This window comes from Sapajus apella, unplaced genomic scaffold, assembly GCF_009761245.1.
Source record: "Sapajus apella isolate SASKATOON/1434 unplaced genomic scaffold, GSC_monkey_1.0 scaffold20, whole genome shotgun sequence".
NCBI classification, from domain to species: domain Eukaryota; kingdom Metazoa; phylum Chordata; class Mammalia; order Primates; family Cebidae; genus Sapajus; species Sapajus apella.
The window spans coordinates 582,411-604,907 of NW_022436960.1; the positions used below are offsets into that span (position 1 = coordinate 582,411).

Below are 22,497 nucleotides of genomic sequence, written 5' to 3' on the forward strand. Positions count from 1 at the left end.
AAAAAAAAAAAAAAAAAAAAGAGGGTGGGTAGGGCCTGCAGCAGCAGAGGGATGGCTTCCACATGGCCAGCACCTCCAGGCATCTGACAGCTTTCAATCAGCGTTTCCTGAGAATGGACAGTGCAGGATCCTCCTGGCCAAAGACCACCCCACAGTGGTTCCAAAGGTAAACTGAATTTCCCCTTTCAAAAAAGCCATATGTTTGGAAGGGGTCACACTAAGAGGAGTTTTACACCTTTCAGGCAGGGCCTTGTCCCTGCACTCGAGGGAATCAGGCCGAGTCCCTTCCCCAAACACAAACTGCTCTCTGTTGCACCCCAGCCTCCTGTGGGGAAGAGGCCAGTGCCGCCATCACCTCCTATTCGCCTACTCGTCACGCGTCACGGGACACTGACTGCTACTGTCACCCCTCCATCCTCTCTTCTCTGGACTTGGCAACTTGGTTTCCCCCTTTCTTTCTGATTTATGCTTCACTGGTTTGTTCAATCACAAAAGTGTCAAAGTAGAAATCACTGCAGAGTGATGAAACTCAACTAAAAAAGAAAATACATGAGAATGCCTCTGACTGGAGGGGAGAATGAGGGGATGAACGCAGAGGAAATCTCTGAGGCTGGGATGGTACATCTAGACATCGCTGCACATATTCTAGCTTTTTGTTATAAATGAATCCAGTACTTGTTCACTCTTCCTTCCGTTGTGGACATTTTAGGAGGTGATTTCCCCGGCCTTTCCAGTGTCTCAGCCCCAGGTCAAACACGGCAGTGATCTTGTGAACGGCCAGAGCTGCTTGCCAGGCAGAGCAGGTGTGGGCGGGCCACAGGGTGGCCAGGGCCCTGCAGCAGCGGGCTGACCAGTTGCCTTGGCCAGTCTGATGACCGACACACTGGTGGGCCCTCAGCAAAATGCCAGGGGCTTCCAGCGGGAGGCTTAGTGTTTTAAGAAACATGGTACGTTTTTTGGCTTGATTTAATGCTAATGACTTGTGCCTTTTCTAATCCCATCTAAAGTTCTGTTGTGTTTTCTCCTTTTCTCTCTGGGTAACTACAAGGTATAATACAAATGAAATTGATTTAATAAATTCCTGTGCAATTCAAGTCATTATGACTCATCTCCAATGTCAAAAATCAGAGAAAAGGCATTCTCAAAGATGCCATGACTCTGCACTATTAGAAGTGTTTTCTGTTCCAAATAATCTAGGGACACACCATAAGTACAGGCACTTCAGTGACGAGTGACTCTTCCACGGGTGTGTGACACACATGGGAATTACTATCACAAAAGGACACGAGTGACTGTGCAGACGGCATCTAAAACAATAATCTATTAACAAGTGCCCCACAGACAGCTGTGATGACTGAAGACAGAAGGAGCAACGCTTCATCAGTCCCAGGTATATAATCGCCTCTATTCAGGGCGGCAAGGGGTCACTGGTTTGTTCTTCAGCAGGTGTGTGTGGATTTCCGCGGTGAAACCCACCAGGGTGAGTGCGTGTCACTGGAGAGCTCACAGCAGGATGGCAGGGCTGCACAGCGCCTCACTGCAGGAAGTGAGACTGCACACAGCAACTACTCATGGACAGTAGGAAATCTTAAATAATAATAAAAACAGCTCATTTTAAAAACACGGGCTTTACGTCTTACTTCTCCAACAGTAGACCAAAGGCATGGAAGGGGATGGAGGCTTGCTCTCCAGAGAAAAGGCAGTGAGAAAACACCTACCTGCAGCTTCCCAGGCCGGGCCCGTGCTAGTCCCACTGCCTTTTTCAAGCCTTCACTGAGGCCAGGGAAATCAGCTGGCTTTCTGCTCGCAAAGGTCAAGGACTCAGCTCAAGCAGTTCCCTGAGAAAGCCCTAATGGGGAACAAAGGCAAGCTCCTCTACCCTTTGATCCGGCCAAAGTCCTAAGATTCTTACCTGTAAATGAAGGATTTTGGATTCATTATTTCGAAGCATTTCCTTTTGTCTCTCAATTTCAATTTCAAAGCTACATATCTGATTGTGCAAACTTTGTATGCTCTTGTTTTTTTCTACACTTTCATTCTGCAGCAAGGAAACCTAAAAAAGAAATTCTTTAATTAATGTAACCAAAAGTGGTTTTCATATAAATTAACAACCATGATAATAACACCAATTAAATTTTCACAATATAGGCCTTCCGTTAGCTTTATTGACAGAGTTTCAGAAGGAAAAAAATCCCTTCACACAGAAAATGGTAGTCCTGGTACTTTTCTTTCTTTTTTCCCCCCCTCTAGAGACAGGGTCTTGCTCTGTCCCCAGGCTGGAGTACAGTGGTGCAATCATAGCTGACTGCAGCCTTGACCTCCTGGGCTCGAGTGATCCTCCTACTTCAGCCTCTTGAGTAGCTGGGCCCCAGGTACATGCCACCATGTCTGGTTAGGTTTTTAAAAAAATTTTTTTTGTACAGATGGGGTCTTCCTATGTTGCCCAAGCTGGTCTCAAACTCCTGGCCAAAAGTGATCCTCCTACCTCAGCCTCTCAAAGGGTTGGGATTAGAGGTGTAAGCCACCACACCCAGCCAGTCCTAATTTAATAAAGAAACCTATAAAGTGTTTCTCAGAATCTCTTCCAGTAATTAGGGTGAGGCAAAGTGCAGCAGCTGATTGAATATCAGAATAAATGAGGTGCTTTTCAAGTTTTTGCTAAAAACTAAATGAATATTTTACCAGAGTATTTTTTCAATTGTAGACCAGGAAACACAGTAAGAAAGAGACACTTATCTATCACCCACTGATACCACCGTGCGTGCGTGCGTCCCTGAAAACAGGTGTCACAAAGCAGTACTTGCCCTAATTACTTATGATGCACACTGATATTTGTTCTTTTATTCTGTTTCATTTAAGAAAATACTCGTCCCTGGAGGACGTTACGCTGAGCAAAATACGCCAAGCACAGAAAGGCAAACACTATGCGCTCTCCTTTAGACACAGGATCTAAAAAAGTCAAGCTCACAGGAGGAGGGAACGGTGGTTACAGAGGCTGGCGGAGGTGGGGGATGGGGGTGGGCTTGTGGAGCTGCTGGGCAAAGGGCACAGAGCCTCAGTTAGACAGAAGGAAGGACGTGTTCAGGCCCACTGGACAGCATGGTGACTGTGATTGGTATTAACATGTGTTTCAAGACTGCTTGGGGAGCAGATTTTAAACCAATGAGGTGATGGATATGTTAATTAGCTCTATTTAATTATTCTGCAGTGTGTATGTGTGTGTGAGTGTGTATTTGTGTGTGTGTATACATGCATAAAAAATCAAAACATTACACTGTACCCCGTAAATATATGCAATTATTCTTTGTCAATTAAAAAAAATGCTGGTCACAACTTACTATTTCACATCTACCCAGGGACCACACCCTGCAGCTTGAACAGCTCTGCCACATAATGAGAGAGCACAAGGCGAATACAAAAAATTAGATGGGTGCTGCATCCTTGGGACCAGCCCTGTTCTCCCTCAACACAGAGAGGCAGAGCTGACACCTGAGGATATCCTTCCATGGGAGCACAGAGGAGCCCTTGCAATCCATGCTACCCAAAGGGAGGGCCTGCTGGGTGAGCAATTCCAACCCCACCTTTGACCTTTCTGAAATCTCTTTCTGAAAAATAATTCGCTCCCAAAGAAAAATTAACACCTGGTCTCAAAGATGAAAAGTTCAAGGGTAACACCTACAAGGCCTTCTTCCTCACAAAACTTTTACAAAAGGCATCTTGACCTCCCACCTACTCTGTTTACCTGTCGGGGTGGCAGTCTCCACCCCAGAAGACCCTAAGCTCTGTGCCAGATCCAACGTGTGCCCCTCCAACGATATGCACGCTAAAACCACCAACGCCTGGGGACCAATGGTCACAGAGGTGAGGGCCCGAGGGCATCTTGGCACAAAACCAGGTGTGATCAAGAGCTGACTCCTGATGCTGTCCATCTAAAGGATAACCACCTTTAGGCTGGTTATCCTTTTCATATTTGGCACAGTTGGCCAAGTCAAGAGACACTTTTTGAAGCAATCACTATCGTATTTTTTTTTTTTTTAAGACAGGATTTCACCATGTTGGTCAGGCTGGTCTTGAACTCCCGACCTCAGTTGATTCGCCCACCTTGGCCTCCAAAGTGCTTGGATTAGAGGCGTGAGCCACCACGCCCGGCCCACTATCGTATTTTAAAACAAATATGTATTTACTAAGGGATATAAAACTTGCAATGTCTCATGGGCAAAATATAACTTCACTTTCCTAGGATTTTACTCAGCAAAAATCGGCTTTCCTTCCTTCCTTGCCTCATGCGTCCACAAACTCCTATAAGTGATCAACCTGCAGAATGCGAAGCGGGCCACAGGTAGCATTGCATGGTTTATGTGTCCCTCTGAAAGTAGCAATTCATTCATTTCCATCTGTCCAAGACGGGACACAATTCTCAGACTCTTTATTCTCATATCCCTGCAAAAAGATGATATGGATGCCAAGTCTTTTGACAAAAATCTCAGTAATGTCTCCAAAACACTGTCAATAGGCCAGGTGTGGTGGTTCACACCGGTAGTCCCAGCTCTTTGGGAGGCTGAGGCAGGCGGATCACTTGAGCCCAAAGAATTGAAGACCAGCCTGGACAACATGGTGAAACCCCATCTCTACAAAAAAAAAACAAAAATTAGCCAGGCGTGGTGCAAACACCTGCAGTCCCAGCTACTGGGGAGGTTGGGTGGGAGGATCACCTGACCTGGGAGGTCGAGGCTATAGTGAGCCTTGATTGCGCCACTGCCCTCCAACAAATCAAGCAGTTGAGTGTGAGCAGAGGCAACTTACAGCGATGAATACACATCATGTCACACTAAACTCAATTTCTTTCATTTTAGGACTTCCCTTATTTAAGCTATTTATTTATTTTAATCAAAGAACCCAACTTCTGGGTCCTGTAGCTCACTGCTCCCACTCGTCTAGTAGGGAGACGCTGAATGCACAGCAAAGTCTCTGCTCTTTGTCCAGCCTTTCCTTTTGGACCTAGTAAAGGGCACTGTGCACCTTCTTGTGAGCACAATGAGCACGTGCAGAGCACATGCAGAGCTGAGGTTCAGCTGGCCCAACATCAGGGCAGGGGCTCTGCTCTGATGGACAGAGTCTGGGAGAGACCAGTCCTTTGGCAACGTCCAAGAGGGTAGCGCACAGCTGCGCATCCTGCACGCTCGGGACTTCCACTGTGACTTGGCTGGAGATAGCTTAAACACAGGAGGCATTCACAGTGAGAAACCACTGCACTGTGTGTGGGCGGGCTGCTCTGGTTTGTCCTGGAGTTTCCAATGATGCAAACCATTCACTTTCAGTGGGGAAAAAAGCACAGAACGGAAAGGAAGGAGCTGAATCCCACAGGGACTGGGCCCCAGAAGGCTGCCCGGTGACAGCACAGTCCATGACCATCCTGCTGGATAACCATGTGCGGCGGACCTGCTCAACTACTGTGTAACTAACACAGGGATAACAAAGTCCATTTTTAAAATGAAAGGAAGAACCTCCTAAGTGAGAAACACAGCATCTATGAGAGATAAGAGGCCTTGTGATCTATACCTATAATTTTAAAAAGACAGAAATAAAAGTCCAGCTTCAAAAAGAGGGAAAAAAAGATTCTTAGGTAAATCGCCATTGAACTCGGAGCAAATTCTCTATGCTCATGGGAAGATCACCAGGATTCTGCGAATACGAGCTCTGCATCACTGCTGCTCAGCACTGTTCTGCTCCGTGTGTGCATGTGCACGGGACGCCAATCCTTCCACTGCTTCTCAACCTCAGCTCCAGCATTCAAGTGAAAAACTTGCCGCCAGGCACACTGGCTCATGCCTGTAATCCTAGTACTTTGGGAGGCCGAGGCGGGAGGATCATGAGATCAGGCATTCGAGACCAGCCTGGCCAACACCAAGAAACCCCTTCTCTACTAAAAATACAAAAATTAGCCAGGCATGGTGGTGGGCACCTGTAGTCCCAGCTATTTGGGAGGATGAGGCAGGAGAATCACTTGAACCTGGGAGGCGGAGGTTACGGTGAGTCGAGATTGTGCCACTGCACTCCAGCCTGGGCAACAGGAGCAAAACTCTGTCTCAAAAAAAAAAAAAAAGAAAAGAACAGCATGGGAGAGTGAGTCTTTTTGGGACGTGGTCCCATCTATGTGGAGAGCAAACCAAGTTTCACAAAGTGTCAAATGACAAAATCAGTTGTAATCATAGCAAATGTTTGTCTCTTGTAAAAGACACAGACCTGTAACGCATTTAGAGTGGTAGCCACCCAGGTCAGGGCTGGCGAATTTATCCTGTAAAAAGCCCAGTAGTCAGTATCTCGATCCGTACGATCCACACGCTCTTTCCACTCTGCTGCTGTCGAGCAAAGGAAGCCGCAGGCAACACGGAGTGAGCGAGGATGGCTGTGCGCCAATACAACTTTGTTTACAGAAAAACCAGTGGGGTGGGGACTGGGCACCTGATCATCTCTGTGCTGGACTGAAGCTAAAACAACCACAATGTGACTGACATTAAAAAAAGCACTTCACACTTGCTTGGCTATTAAAAAACAAAGAACAGAAATAAAACAGCTTCATTTATAAGCTCAAGATCACACAGGGAATATTATTTTTGACAGTCTCTTGATATGGTTTCTTTTATCCAAAACCCATTACTAACTATAAAGAAGTTTTGTCTTCAAACACAAATCCCACCGCGCAGGAAAGCGTGCGGCCCACCTTCTTCTCCAGCGAGTTGCTCCACTCCTTCAGCAGGTTGACGTGCTGCACGGCAGAGCTGGCCTCGTGGGCCTTGATCTGCTGGTTTGTCCCCTGTGAGAGCAAAGATATGAGGCATTCAGTGAACCTCACTGCATTTCAAAGGGCAGAAAGGCTAACATTGATCCTAAAGGCAGCACTAGACACAGAGGGAAGACCTATTTGCGCCAAGTTAAGAGGGAACCTCTGCGCCTAAGGAGGGCTGTGCTGAGGGCCACCTGGCCACTGCATGCAGGTAAGGAGGCCACCAGGAGTGGCAGAGCCAGCGCCCTGCAATGCCACAGTGACCATCTCAGGGTTATCTCCCCATCCCTCCAGCTCATCTCAAGTGGCTTTTCATCAAGGGTTGACACTTGTAATACCAAGAAATTAAATTTTAAACTCATTCTTGATCTATTACAAACTACTTTTCTCATTAAAATATAGTATAGATACCCGTAGTTGTAGCTAGATACTGCCACAACAGTCTGGTAAACATGTAAGCAAAGAAAGATTCGAAGTAATTTACTAAAGCATCAATTTACTGGCTCAAATACACTGTATCCAAAGATGTATTGCTCCTCACCATTCTAGAATACTTAGAAAAGTTACATACAAAACAAATACAATCTACAGAGTACATAAGATGTAGACCATTTTGGAGTCAGGAATAAACACATGAAATTGTACTTCATATATTTAAGGAAATAGTTTGCATGAAAATATAATTTGTTTTGCTATTAGAAAATTAAGAAGCCACAGAAAGCATTTTAATGATCTCCAAAACATATACTCTGTACATAGAATATTTATATATATATGTTGATATAAGTGTTGCAATATATAAACATATATATACACATACACAGAGAGAATGAATGATACTACGTACGACAGAACAGGGGAGGCTCAGTCTTGCTAGAGACTCAAGCAAAGGAAGGCACAGTCATTCTTACTCTTTGGCTGTTCTCTTCCTCAGAAAATACTAAGATGCCAATCTCTCTGTACTGACTTCATAATAATGTATTGGTGCTACATGAAATATAAAATACTTAGTTTTAAGATTAAGATACATATATTTAAATGAAAACTCGGTTCCAATTCACTAGCAATCTCAGCTGTGTTAAAAAATAAACAACAACAAAACACCAGATGCAGATTTCTCACACTACACGTGTGGCAGCAACAGAGGCGCTCTCCCCGCACTGTTCTCTGGGAGGTGTGCTCTCTAGGAGCTGTGCTCCATTTTGCGTCTGTCCCCAGCTGGGGGTGAGAGTCAGCACAGACATGTACATCAAATGCATTTATGGATACACACGTGTGTGATCCTTACGGCTGTGTACTGACACACACGCTGTTGAAACTATGCTCAGTTTCGTAATTGCTTCTCTTCAGATAACAGCTAAAATTTCTATAACCATCTATCTGAAAACCCCACCGAATGTCAGGCCTATCTGTCACATGACTAGCTGGTTTTGGATGCAGTACTTCTCTTCATGTATTAGCTTCCACTTCAGCACAACGTCCACCTCAAGTCTCAAAGCACCACCAACTGGAAAGCGAGCATCCCGCCTGCTGCACGTGGCTCTTGCCACCCATGCAACAGGGTGTTTCAGTTTCATGACAAGGAATAAGGAGTCAGCTTGCATGTTAAAAATGTTAATATAATAACTTTCTCTCATGGCAGAATGTCAGTGACTGGGAAGGACAAATGTCGGATACTGACCTGAAAAACGCAGCCATAGCGCTTAAAACTACAGGTGCTGGGGGCATTGACACACTCTGACAAGTGTGCACTCAACTGCAACGGGAAAGAGACGTGAGTTGTGGCACAAACGTTTGCATGAAAATGTTCAAACATATTAGGGCACAGATAGCATCTGAGCTGTACTATTAAGAATGGTGTTTACTGCTACAGGTGTGTATATATCATCTGCTGCCTAGACTTCTATGCAGTAAATATACGGTCTAGTCACGTGTATACACATATACGCCAATATACAAGAATACATTTACTATAACATTTCTTAAACTTGCAGTTTCTTTAGAACAAATTGTTCAAAATGTGATATGCCATCTGTAGTGCCAGAATTTAAAAAAGAAAGAAAAAACATAAACTGAAATGCACATTTAAGGACCATAAACAAAAATTGCATGAAACACAAAAAAATAGAAAGCATTCAGAATGCAACTGGGTCACACACCTAATATATGGTACACAAAAATAAAAATATTTTCGAAGCGAGCTTACACAATATCCCATTACTCAAAATACTTGAGATAAGTGCAAAGAGTTTTTCCTTCATCTGAAAAGACTTCTTCCCTCTGTAAAGGCCAGAAACTCAGGTACTTTTTCAAAGACCTCTAAGATCAATCTAACAACGTGGTCTTAATACTGTCACCTCTGATTGATGTCAGGAAAATTAGGTGGGGCTGAGAGCAGATAACTCATCTTGCAAGAAAAAAGTCTCTTACTCAGCTCAAATGCTGCCGAGTTATCAAACAAAAATTACTTACGATGCCCTAACAAGAGAAAAGGGAATGGAAAAGACTGCATTTCAAAGACTTAGAGGCATGTGTTAGGCTAAGCCAAGTCAGGTATAGTTTTGTCTTTTGCACGCTTTATCATGCCCCAAGACTGAGCAGAAGTTCTGGCTTTTATTGAAGAAATTCCCATCAGGAAACTCTAGGGACAGATCTTCTTCACAGGAAACAATCGGCCTCTCCTTAGGAGGACGGGTGTGTGGGTGCAGCAGCCGGGAACATGTCTGTCTGTGTGCCAGCACGCATGCGTTGCCAGGGCTCACAGAGCGCCTCCTCCTGGAGGGTGCAGCTAAGTTCTATACTTCTCAGTCCGCCAGGACAAAGGCGGGCCTTTCCTCTAGGTTGACATTTAGAACAGAGGGGAAAATGGATCCCTGCTGTGAAAGCTAAGGAGGAGGGGCAATGCAGGAAGGGCCTGAGGGGCCCACGTGGCCACTGCTAGGGCCAACCTTCGAGGACGGTCTCAGAGCCAGGGCAGAGTCATGGTGGTAGGAACCTGGCAGCCTGATGCCTTTACTGCTCCTTGGAACCTACACTGGCTGCTCCTGCAAGAAGCGCCCACAAGGCGCATGGCAGGTGACTGGCAGGGAAACTGTGCAGAACGTTAATTAAAAAATTTGGAATCTATTCTTCCACTGTCACTGCTGCAATAACAAAGCTGAGTGGCAACCCTATTACATGTTAAGCCAGGGACACGCTGGGTGTGATGCATCTTGTTTTTAGTGTACTACAGTAAATTCAGGGTTGGGCCTTTTCCTAAATTGGTTTTACTTTCAGTATTCTGAGTCTTAGGGAATCTGCAGGAGCTCTGGAAGACAGGCAGGAATAATCTATAGCCCAACAGCACCTTTCACTAGAAACCCAACAGAAATGCAGGTTTAACAATGTTTTCAAGAAAAGAAATTATTCCAACAGCATGGACTCTTTATATATTAACAGAGGATTGTCCAGCCGTGGTGGTAATTGACAGGTATTTTTCCCTAGCTCCTCCCAGGGGCACGTTCAGGGCCCAGAGATCACTGTCATCAGGCAAGACTTTGCCCTCACCCATCGGCTTCAAGGTCCTGGGAGGACACGCCTCGGGGGAGAGTGGATTCTGGGCCCTGGGTCCCTGGCCCTAGCCCCACATGGGCCCTCTTACCCAGTCAGGGACAGGCAAGGCTGGTTTTCCCTGCTAACCAATATCTAGGGGTAAAATTTCAGGCTGTTGAAAAATGCTGAGGTGAGCAACCTCCTTAGATCAGGGAACCACACATCCAGGGAGCCCAAGGTGGCCCCAGATGACTCCCAGAACATGCTCCAGGTCGGGACAGATGCAGAAATGTCAAGAATCCTTGAAATTTTCCCAGCTGGACGTATCCTGATCAAGTGAAGTCAATGCAAAATCTACCTATCTCAAAAAAAGAGTGCCAAGTGCCAGGTGAGGCAGGTGGCCTCTGGGGGGCCACAAGGGCCCGCCTGGCAGCCCTAAAACGTGGGCGCGTCCTCCGCCCGGCATGTGTGAGCTTTGCTTCTGAAGTGTCTCTCAGTTCATTCATGTTCTTGAGATCATCTCACAGCAATTACTATTCTATAAAATTAAAACTGCTTTTAAAAAACCCTTAAGTCACCTTTGCTTGTATTGTATATAAAATATTTCCATTTTCTTAATGTTTCACCAATCTTTCCTCTGAATTTACCACACTGTAGTGTTTTTTGTTTGTTTGTTTGTGATGGAGTTTCGCTCTTGTTGCCCAGGCTGCAGTACAATGGTGCAATCCTGGCTCACTGTAACCTCCGCCTCCAGGGTTCAAGTGATTCTCCTGCCTCAGCCTCCCAAGTAGCTGGGATTACAGGTGCGCGCCACCACACTGGCTAATTTTTGAATTTTTAGTAAAGACGGGGTTTCACCATGTTGGCCAGGCTGCTCTAGAACTCCTGACCTCAGGTGATCCACCTGCCTCGGACTCCCAAAGTGCTGGGATTACAGGTGTGAGCCACCACGCCCGGTCACATACTGTAGCTTTTAACTGCTTGCTTCTGACTTCTAAAAAATGGCATAAGGCTTTTTGCTGTGGTTTTCATTTTTCTGCCATACACCTGACTCTCATGAACTGGGAAAATGTGAGGCTTTGGCTATGCAGGGAGTGGAGACCCAGGCACACAGCCCTGAGGACTCCGCAGACTCCCGGCTGGGCCAAGCCATCCCTACCTCGCTCCTCAGGAGAGTCTGGACGCTGCACTTGTGAGGGCAGGACACCACCACACAGGGACAGTCCGTGTCTTCATGTTTCTGCAGAGAGAGAAGGTACTGTCAGCTTTACACACACAACCTGTCTTCCTTAACCCCGCTGAGGTCCCCACAGGGCCCCCAGGAATGGCTCTGCTCACTGTCTTGGCCCCTCAGTTATGGCACTCACATTACGTATGGGTGAGTCATTACTGTCACAGAGTATGAGTGTCTCAGGACACCACAAGTATCTCCACAGATCTAGTGCTATCTGACCAGTGAGGGCGACGAGCCTGAGAACAGTCACAAGGGCTTCCCCTGAGCACTGTCTCCTCTGTCCAGAGCTGCTCCTGGTCCACACGGCACCTAACGTGCAGCGCTCAGGCAGGTATGGCCACTCACACACGCTCACAGCACAGGTGGACCTCGGAGCTGCGGACCCAGCTGGTGTCTGCCTCTGCTGGTTCAGAGAAGGATGGTCTCCCTTGGCCTCTCAGTCTGGAGTCTGGAAATGATGTTTCTCAAGTGTGTGAGAGAGGTGTGACCAACTAAGTATTTACATTACTAACCTAGAACGTTAATCTAGATGATCTTTAGTCCATGGAAAATTGGGTAAGTTTTGGGTTAGACCTTCTCTGATGGCACAGACTTCACCTTTGCTGAGGCTGCGTGATGGCGACTCTCAAGCCCAGTGCCATGGGCGCCTGCTGGGCACCTGACCACGAGCACAGCAAAGGCAAGGACTCCCCACAAGGACATCAACTGCAGGGACCCTGGGGAGAGACTGATGAGGCAGAGCTGGAGACGGTGCTGCGCTGAACAGTCCCTGCTGAGAGGAAGACTGTCGCAGTGGTTTCCCCGCGGCACAGACGCCTCAACCCTCCCCATCCATCTTTCCAGGTCCTCTTTTGGCCTCCAGTTATGCAGCTGTTCCGCTGAACAAACTGGGGAGGCCTCGCTGAGAGCCGCTGTCTGACTGGTGGGTCTGAGGGTGAGGAGGGCAGCGGCCCACCTGACGGAAGCTCGTCCTCGGAATGTGGGCACTCCTCTCCCCCAGGAGCTCGCTCTCCTTGGCATGTTTCCAAGGCCCAACTCTGCAGGCACCCACGGTGGGTCTGCGGCACAGGAGGGACACCTACAAGGTCAGAGCTGTCCTGCTCCTGGGCCTGGTGCCGAGGCCCACAGTGCTCACCGAGGGCCAGTCCATCACCATCCCAAGCTGAATAGCAGGCACTGGACGGGCCCAGCCTGACCACAGGCCTCACTCAGGGGAGATGCCACATGGGGACAGCAGGGCACTGGACGCAGACTCCCACCCAGCCTAGCTGCGCTCAGAGCCACAGTCCCCAGTACCACTGTCGAGGCTTCCTTTGTCTTTCAGTGGGAAACCCTGGCACAGGTGGCTTCACCTTCCTGGCCTCACACCTCATCTGTAAATGAGGTGGCTGGAGCTCACTCCCAGGGTGCTGAGGACTGACTGAGGTCAGGGGCCTAGGGAGCCCAGCAGAGGTCTGGAAACGTGGTAAGTGCTCTGTGGATGCTGAGTCTCCTCCGAACCCGCCCTCACTCCACCTCCATTCACCCGGCAGGATGCTGGCCAGTGTGGGCATCAGCACAGAGACAGCTGGATGAAGACTGACAATCCCTACTGCAGCCAGGCAGAGGGAGACTGGCATGCCTCTGGAGGAGAACAGGGATGGGCCTCGGGGCAGGGAGGCTGAGGAAGAAGGGCATGAAGGGAAGCAGTGTGGCCAGGGAAGAGGAGAGCAATCAGTATCTTTCTGTGTTTAACTTACAACAACCCCACACCAAACTACACTCCCAGTAGCATGGGGATGCATGTTTCCACACCGTTGCCAATTCTATCGCAAAATCTTTGGCAATCTGATAGGTAAAAAAATGGGGTGAGTGGGACCTGCAATTCTTTAGTAATGTGTGGTTAAGCACACACACACACACACACATATATATATATATATATTTGAGACAGTCTGTCGCCCAGGTTGCAGTGCAGTGGTGTGATCTCAGCTTGCTGCAACCTCCACCTCCTTCAAGTGATTCTCCTGCCCCAGCTTCTGCGCGTCACCATGCCCAGCTAATTTTTGCATTTTTAGTAGAGGCAGGGTTTACCATGTTGGCCAGGCTGGTCTCAAACTCCTGATTTCAAATGGTCCATCCACCTCGGCCTCCCAAAGTGCTGGGATTACATGTGTGAGCCACCGCACCCAGCCTTAAGCAGATTTTTGATATTAATCGTTTCTATTTCTTTTCCTGTGAACTGCCTTTTCACAGCTTTTGGCTACTACGGTAAGTTGAATAATGTCCCCCAAAATTCTTGTCTATCTAGAAACTCAGAATGTGACCTTATTTGGAAACAAGATTTCTGGCGATGTAATCAGTTAAGATGAAGACAGCCTGGCATCGGGCAGGCCCTAAATCTAAACACTGCTGTCCTTAGAAGACACGAGGACATGCACTAGAAGACGGCCATGTGAACATGGGGGCAGAGGTTGGAGCGACACAGCCATGAGCCACGGAAGGCCAAGCCCTGCTGGTGGCTCCGGAAACTGGGAGGGGCAGGGAAGCCTTCTTCCCAACAGATGTCAGAGACAGTGGAGCCTTGGTTTTGCATTTCTAGACCCAGAACTTAACAGGATAAATTTCTGTTTTTGCAAGCCAGCAACTTTGTGTTACTTTGTTACAATAGCCAAAGGGAAACAACACATTCATTAAAATAAAAAAACCCTGACTCTTCTGATTTTTAATTTGCCTATTAATGAAATCAGTCCTATCTATGAAATTAAATGTAATTCTGATACACACAAGCATGTATGTGCACACATGTGTGAGATGAAAAGCACAGCTCAGGAGCGGTGGCTCACACTTACAATCCCCGCACTCTGGGAGGCCGAGGCTGGTGCATCACCTGAGGTCAGGAGTTCTAAATGAGCCTGGCCGATATGGTGAAATCTCTACTAAAAAATACAAAAAAATTAGCTGGGAGTGGTGGCACGTGCCTGTAATCCCAGCTACTCGTGAAGCTGAGCCATGATAATTGCTTGAATCCAGCAGACGGAGGTTGCAGTGAGCCGAGGTCATGCCACTGCACTCTAGCCTGAGTGACAGAGTGAGATTCTGTCTTTAAAAAAAAAAAAAAGAAAGAAAGAAAAAGAAAAGAAAAAAGAAAAGCATAACTACATAGTGAACACCCATGAAACCAACACCCAGGTCCAGGAGCATGACGGATAATGTCCATCTATGTACCCGTGTCAACCTCTCCCACCTTACCCTCATTCTCCCCTAGGGAGTTCCCATTAAAACCACAACCCTGAATTTTGTATTTCTGTTTCTAAAAAGGTTTCACCACATTTATGTGTGACAAATGAAACACTGTTTCTTTTTTTTGTTTGTTTTTTGTTTTTTTTGAGGCGGAGTTTCACTCTTGTTACCCAGGCTGGAGTGCAATGGCGCGATCTCGGCTCACCGCAACCTCCGCCTCCCGGGTTCAGGCAATTCTCCTGCCTCAGCCTCCTGAGTAGCTGGGCTAACAGGCACGCGCCACCATGCCCAGCTAATTTTTTGTATTTTTAGTAGAGACGGGGTTTCACCATGTTGACCAGGATGGTCTCGATCTCTTGACCTCGTGATCCACCCGCCTCGGCCTCCCAAAGTGCTGGGATTACAGGCTTGAGCCACCGCGCCCGGCTCATTTTTTTTTAAATTTTGTTAACATAGACTTCTACCATGGGAGTCTTCTGGACTTGGCTCACTATTACGCTTTAGACTAATCTGCCTATTGCAAATAACTGCAGGCCCCTAACTTTCACTGCTGCATGACACACCTCCCTGTCGTGTAACACTGTGACACCATTTCCACCTGCTGACGGGTGCTCCGGCTGTTTCCAGATTTCCGCTGCTCTGGTCACACCTGGCCACATTTCTTGGGGGGGGGGGTGTGTGTGGGGGTGTGTGTGTGTGTGTGTGTGTGTGTGTGTGTAAGTTTCTCCTATACATCCAGGGGAAGAACCGCTGGTTAACTGAATGCCTGAATGTCCAACCTAATAGGACACTGACAGTTGATTTCCAAATTGGCCAAACCTACGTAGACTTCCACAACGTATGCTCTCCCATAGGGTGAGATCTCTATCATCCTGATCTTCACTAGTAACAGAATTGTTTAAAGAATGATAGTCCAGGATTTCTGGGCTAAATCTAAAAGGTTTCCTGACACTTTAAATTATGCTGACCTATAAATTTAAAAAATGATAAAACTTGAAAATAGCTGGCATACTGTATATACCATAGTTTAAATGTAGAAAAGAGATTCTCATGTGAACTGCAACGGTCCAGAGTTTCAATGCATTCTCAGCACATTTTGTCAACATTTGATGTTGTGACCCACCACAAGCAGGGAATGCAGGAGAATCAGAATGACCTGGGCTCTCGGCCTCCCTGTATCAGAACTGTTCTGAGAAATAAACTCAATGAAGGCCTGAGGGGATGAAACTAAGGGTGTCAGAGAGTTGAAAAAATCAAAATATGTGGGAACCAAATCACACCACTGAAAAGAGAGGTGAGCGAGGGCAAGTCACAGAACCAGGCCTGGGGTGAAGGAAGCCAACCAGCAACGGCCCTCCCCTCATCAGGCCGAGAGGCAGGGCAGCTGCACTAGCAGGACCCCAAACACCCGTGCTTGCTGAGATGCCTGCCCGCCCCGAGAGAAGTCGACACACACCTTAAGATGCCCTCTACTACCCACACTGCTCTAGCGGGTTTAAACTAGTTTCACCTTAAGTGTGTAGTGTGATTTATGAGGAATATTTCCACAACTCAGCCCCCAAACTTGCTCATTATCATTCTGTGCTTTCCATCTACTCTCTTTCTCTTGTGTCTTTTAGTTGACTAATTCAAGACCCAGATCAAATGAAAGGCAACCTCCTCACTAAAACCTTCCTTGCCACTCAGGCTACGCTATTAAAACTGGTCCTTCCTTGTTGGCATGTTATTAATGTTACAATCACAGTACTTCCCATACCAACAGGAATTAAACTGTGCATCTGGCTGTCTCTCTCATCAGACTGTAAACTGAAGTAGAGAGTGCGACTTATTCTCGTGTATATCCTGAGCAACGAGGGCAGGGTCTGGCGCCGTTTTGTGAATCCATACGCTATACTGATGCTTAAAACCTGACCTGTTACAGCCTCATCTGGTGTTCAGAGTCAGTTTAACAGACATGCTCTACAATTCCTGCTCAAACAAAAATCAGTTGTTGGATTCTATTCTGCAATAAAGGTAACTGATTTTGGCAAGAAGCAAAGTATAACTTTGATAGCTATGTATTTATTTATTTTAAGTTCCAGGGTACATGTGCAGGATGTGCAGGTTTGTTACACAGGTAAATGTGTGCCACAGTGGTGTGCCGCACAGATCAACCCATCAACTAGGTATTAATCCAGCATCCATTAGCTATTCTTCCTGGTGCTCTTCCTCTCCTAAACCCACAGCCCCAGTGTGTGTTCATCCCCACAGTGTGTCTATGTGTTTTCATGATTCAGCTGCCACTTACAAGTGAGAGCATGTGATGTTTTTCTGTCCCTGCATTAGTTTGCTAAGGATAACGTCTTCCAGCTCCATCCATGTCCCTGCAAAGGACATGATCTCCCTCTTTTTTTTTTTTTTTTTTTTTTTTTTGAGACGGAGTCTTGATCTGTCACCCAGGCTGAAGTGCAGTGGCGTGATCTCGGCTCATGGCAACCTCCACCTCCCACGTTCAAGCGATTCTGGTGCCTCGGTCTCTGGAGTAGCTGGGATTACAGATGTGCTATCACCCCTAGCTAATTTTTATGCTTTTAGCAGAGATGGGGTTTTACCATGTTGGCCAGGCTGGTCTTGAACTCCTGACCTCAGGTGATGAACCTGCCTTGGCCTCCCAAAGTGCTGGGATTACAGGTGTCAGCCACCGTGCCTGGCAGATCTTTCTTTTCTTGGAGTTTTGCTCTTGTTGCCCAGGCTGGAGTGCAATGACACAATCTCAGCTCACTGCAACCTCTACCTCCCGGGTCCATCGATTCTCACGCACAGCCTCCCAAGTAGCTGGGATTACAGGCATGTGCCACCACGCCTGGCTCATTTTGGTTTTTTAGTAGAGATGGGGTTTCTCCATGTTGGTCAGGCTAGTATCGAACTCCTGACCTCAGGTGATCTGTCTGCCTTGGCCTCCCAAAATGCTGGGATTACAGGCACAAACCACCACATCCGGCTGATCTCCTTCTTTTTCACAGATACATCATATTCCATGGTATATATGTATCACATTTTCTTTATCCAGTCTATCACTGATGGGCATTTAGGTTGATTCCATGTCTTTGCTATTGTGAATACTGCTTCAATGAACATACGTGTGCATGTGTCCTTATAATAGAATGATTTATATTCCTTTGGGTATATAGCCAGTAATAGGATTGCTGGGTCAAATGGTATTTCTGCCTCTAGATCTTTGAGGAATCGCCACACTGTCTTCCACAATGGTTGAACTAATTTACACTCCCACCAATAGCATAAAAGCATTCCTTTTTCTCTGTAACCTCGCCAGCACCTGTTGTTTTTTGACTTTTTAATAATCACCATTCTGACTGTCATGAGACAACAATATATTAACATATGTCAGGCCTGAAGTCCTGTTCATCAGGCATGTGTCTCATTCACTGGAATTTAACAACTGGGGGAATTATTATTTTTGTTTTAGAGAGGGGGTCTTGCTTTGTTGCCCAGGCTGGTCTTGAACTCCTGGCCTCAAGCAATCCTTCTGCTTTGGTCTTCCAAAGTGCTGGGATTATAGGCACGAGCCATCACACATAGCCTGGAGGAATTATTTTGACTATGACAAAACACTATTGCTATTTTCCAAAGGAAGGGGAAGGCACAGTTCTTAGAAGTCCTTTTTTCTTTGAGACAGGGTCTCACTCTGTCACCTAGGCTGAGTGCAGTGGTGTCATCATGGCTCACTACCAGTCTCAACCTCCCTGCCTCAAGTAATCTTCCTGCCTCCACCTCCCGAATAGCTGGAAATATAGGTATGCTCTACCACACCTGGCTAAATTTTTATTGTTTATAGAGGCAGAGTCTTGCTGTGTTGCCCACACTGGTCTCCAGCTCCAATGCTCAAGCAATCCTCCTGCTTCAGCCTCCCAAAGTGCTGGGCACACAGGTGTGAGCCACCACACCTGGCCTCAAAAGTTCTTAATAACTGGAAACATCTAAAGTATCATACAAGAAAAAGATCATGCGATGTAAGAAAGACATGGGCACAGAAAAATTACAGAAAGCAGGGTAAATACAGAGATTATGAAGTATTTACCATTAAAACCCATGGAGAAAACTGCAATTACTTTTGCACCAACCTAAGAGAATACATCTTATTTCATAGAGAAAAGCAAAGGAAACTCCCTACATTTGGTCATGAGAGCTCCATGCTGGGCGCGATGGCTCTCGCCTCTAAGGCTGAGGTAGGCAGATGGCTTAAGCCTAGGAGCTGGAGACCAGCCTGGGCAACATGGCGAGACTCTGTCTCTACTAAAAAATACAAAAATTAGCCAGGCATGGTAGCATGCGCCTGTAGTTCCTGGGGTGGGAGGACTGCTTGAATCTGGAGGCAGAGACTGCAGGGAGCTGAGACTGTGTCACTGCACTCCAGGACTGGATGACACAGTGAGGCTCTGTCTTAAAAAAACAAACAAACAAACAAAAAACACACTCCACAGTTATCTGGCAGGAACTGGATGGTGGTCACACCCTGGCTGAAGTGCCCTGATGCCTCCCCTCAGTCACTTCATGGCTAAGCCCACAACAGCCTCTCGGCAGCCTTGGAGAGTGTGCCCAGGCCCCCGTGAGTTCTGTCCTCCTCTACACTCGCTCCAGCCCCATGGCCCTGCAAACCACCACAGTCACCCCCACCTGCAGCCTGCGTAGCTCCACTCCCCATTCTCCCCCAAGTCCGTCACCCTCCATTCACTGGGCATCCCCTCGGCAGGACATCCAGGTTCTCCACAAGCACTGGGGGTCACCCTTACCTCATACCCAACCTGCTGGCCAATCCTACCGTCCCACCTTCAGGTGCACCCCAGTACAACTGTCCGCACCCCAGCCACACCAGGCCTTGCCCCGAGGCCCCACTCACCTCCCCAGCTCTGGGCTGTCCAGTGCCTTTCCCTCCCCCTCTGGCTGCCACACCGCCCTCACATCTAGCCTGTGCTCCACACAGCACCTGAACCCCACAGCCCTGCCAGCTCCAGCTCAGGGTCCACATGCTCCCTTGCTGTCCTATGACTGCTTCAGAGAAGCCAGTGCTGATCGTCCCTCTTCCCTGAGTCTGCCTGAGGTTTATTCACAGCACTGATCACCACCTGAAGTTACATATTTGTTAGTATCTTTTCCCGCTTAGAGGAGCTTCACCACTGAGTCCCCAGCTCCTGGAACGCTGCTCCGCGCACAGTAGGTGCCCAAAAGGTGTTTGTTCAACAAATGGATCATTTTAGAAGTGTGTCCTGCACCCCCAACATCTCTGCTTTCCTCTTTAATTCACACACCCAGCCACACACTCACCCCCATTCACACACTCAGCCCCACACTCTCACACACACAGAAACACACAATGCAGAACTGTGCCAATATAACCCAAGTATGAGAAGTTCTCTCTTCAAGATAAACAGCTGCATTTCCATGTTGTAGGATAAATTAGCCTATCGTAAGTGATGGTTATGTCACAGAGCTGTAATAAGATCAGGCAATCTATCAACATTTTGAGGCCCTTCCTTAGGACAAGTTAAAAATTCTACCTTTCTTGAATAACTATTCATTTTCTGACACCCCAAATGACAGTCAATCAAGGCAATGGGAAATGTTAACCAAATAAATCAAAATAGGCAAAACAAATAAAGCTTAACTCTGAAATGAAGTCTGATAAAAACTGCTATTTACTCCTATCTTTTCTCTTTATTCCTGTTAGAATAGTCATTTAAAAAGCTATTCAGCGGGAAACTGATCTATGAATTGGGCACAAGATGTGTGAACAGGAAAAACACCACACCTGCAGCGTGATCATCGGAACCTGACTCTTGCAGTGGCTGCACGTGGCTTCCCGGTATTTACATGCTTTTTCCACGTGGTCTCGAAGGTCTTTCCTCAAGACCTTTTCTTTGCAGTCAGCACGCACACATGGAAGTTCTTCAAACTGGCAATCATTTTTTAAATGCACCTGTAAGACAGACCATTCAAAGTTCTTAACTGGGCAAAAACCCCTCAATCTCAAATGCCAGAAAGGTTTCTCCTCTGCTGTTAGACCAGTCTTTCACAGCAAAGAGTAACAAATACGCCAAGAGACACTGAATTTCATATTCTATCTCGTGATTCCTCAAACTATATTGTTGTTGAAGAATTAAGTCAACTCTGCTTCCTGGATAGATAAATGAGTATCTGCCAAGAACTTTGTTTTATTCCAGTTCAAATAATTTTCTAGGCTAAATATGATACTAATAAAAAAATACAAGAAGTATGTCGAATTTCATGGGCCTTCTAAAATTAAAATCCAACTCAGATTTTCTCTATTGTAAATAGGGTTGGGAGTGCTTAAGAACCAGTTGGCAATTCTATCAATGATGTCATAAAAATAACAACTTAGAGGGTGGTTCTCACTGCTTTCCTATTTGGCTGTGTTTTGAAAAACTAACGTCAACATGGTCTTAAAGTGCCCCATCCTACTGATCACTTCATCCACTAGACGTAAGAAACTCGGATTCCTCCAGTACCAGCCTCTAGTGCCTCTGCGCTACTCACCAACAGATGTCCCAGTGTTAACTGCTCTGCACAACCTCGGCTTTCATTCCGACAGTAGATCTGAAGAGCTAGAATTTCTCTCTTACAGCAATTATCCTTAAACACCTGAAAATGAAAGATCATTATTTTAGAGGATTAATATTTCTAAATCTCCACATGCTGCTACTTTGGACAATGCAAAACCACTTAAAAAAACAAAACACAAGGGAGCAACTCTTAAGTGGACTTCAGAAAGCATTAAGGACCATCTTGATTTCTACAAGTAGAATGAAGACGCTGCCCCTACTAAGAGACACAATTTAAACAACATTAACTGTTACCTTTTATTAGTTAAGCCAAAAGAAAATGAATTAACTTAATAATTAAAGGTCACTCTGGAGCATCTAAACATCTTCTGTTAACTTTGACATAATCTCAGGACGAGGGCAGAGGACTAGGTTCACAGTCAGACTCTGGGGTCTTCCGGGAGCCAGCACTGAGCAGGTGGCCAACGTGGTCCGACTGCCACCAGAGGACAAGAGCAGAATCTGACACAACTAAATACATTTTATAGATTGCTTGCTGGAGACACGGAGAGACCACGTCAGAGATCATATGTGGGGAATGATTTGTAAAACTGTTGATTCCTTCTAAAGGTCACGCTGTTAAAACTCGTTTTTCACCAAAAAAGCAGCATTAGCCATTAGCCTGTGGTTGAAAAAAACTCTCTTAAAACATATATTGCAGTATGAAGTTAGTCTAACAATGAAAACATTTCCCTGTGAAAATGAAAACGAGGCTGGGCATGGTGGCTCAAGCCTGTAATCCCAGCACTTTAGGAGGCCGAGGCAGGAGGACTGCTTGAGCCTGGGAGTTGGAGACCAGCCTGGACAACCCAATGAGACCCTATCTCTACAAAAAAGTTTTTAAAAAATCAGCTGGACAAGGCAGCAAGGACCTGTAGTCTCAGCTTCTCAGGAGGCTGAGGCAGGAGGACTGCTTTAGCCTGGGAGCTCGAGGATGCAATGAGCCGTGATCACACCACTGCACTCCAGCCAGGGCGACAGTGTGAGACCTCCATCTCTTTTTTTTTAAAAAAAAAAAAAGAAGAAAGGCCGGGCGCGGTGGCTCAAGCCTGTAATCCCGGCACTTTGGGAGGCCGAGGCGGGTGGATCACGAGGTCAAGAGATCGAGA

General features: G+C 46.6%; 1 protein-coding gene and 1 long non-coding RNA gene across 11 annotated transcripts in view; one reads left to right on the forward strand and one right to left on the reverse strand.

Annotated features, from left to right (window-relative positions):
• LOC116557725 overlaps positions 1–112 on the forward strand; it is a 497-nt gene extending 385 nt beyond the window's left edge. The window contains exon 3 of the long non-coding RNA XR_004271662.1: positions 33–112. This is a non-coding gene — a long non-coding RNA (uncharacterized LOC116557725). The remainder of the gene's footprint in view (positions 1–32) is intronic.
• Positions 1–22,497, reverse strand: part of TRAF3 (TNF receptor associated factor 3) — a 125,199-nt gene that overhangs the window by 6,475 nt on the left and 96,227 nt on the right. For 8 of the 10 annotated variants that reach the window (XM_032287322.1, XM_032287323.1, XM_032287321.1 and 5 more), the window contains 6 exons: positions 21,324–21,428; positions 20,578–20,745; positions 11,475–11,555; positions 8,466–8,540; positions 6,722–6,814; positions 1,913–2,053 (listed from right to left, as the gene is read on the reverse strand). In XM_032287322.1, the coding sequence (XP_032143213.1) occupies positions 1,913–2,053; positions 6,722–6,814; positions 8,466–8,540; positions 11,475–11,555; positions 20,578–20,745; positions 21,324–21,428 (663 nt within the window). The remainder of the gene's footprint in view (positions 1–1,912; positions 2,054–6,721; positions 6,815–8,465; positions 8,541–11,474; positions 11,556–20,577; positions 20,746–21,323; positions 21,429–22,497) is intronic. The other 2 variants (XM_032287325.1, XM_032287324.1) reach the window with 1 other exon arrangement.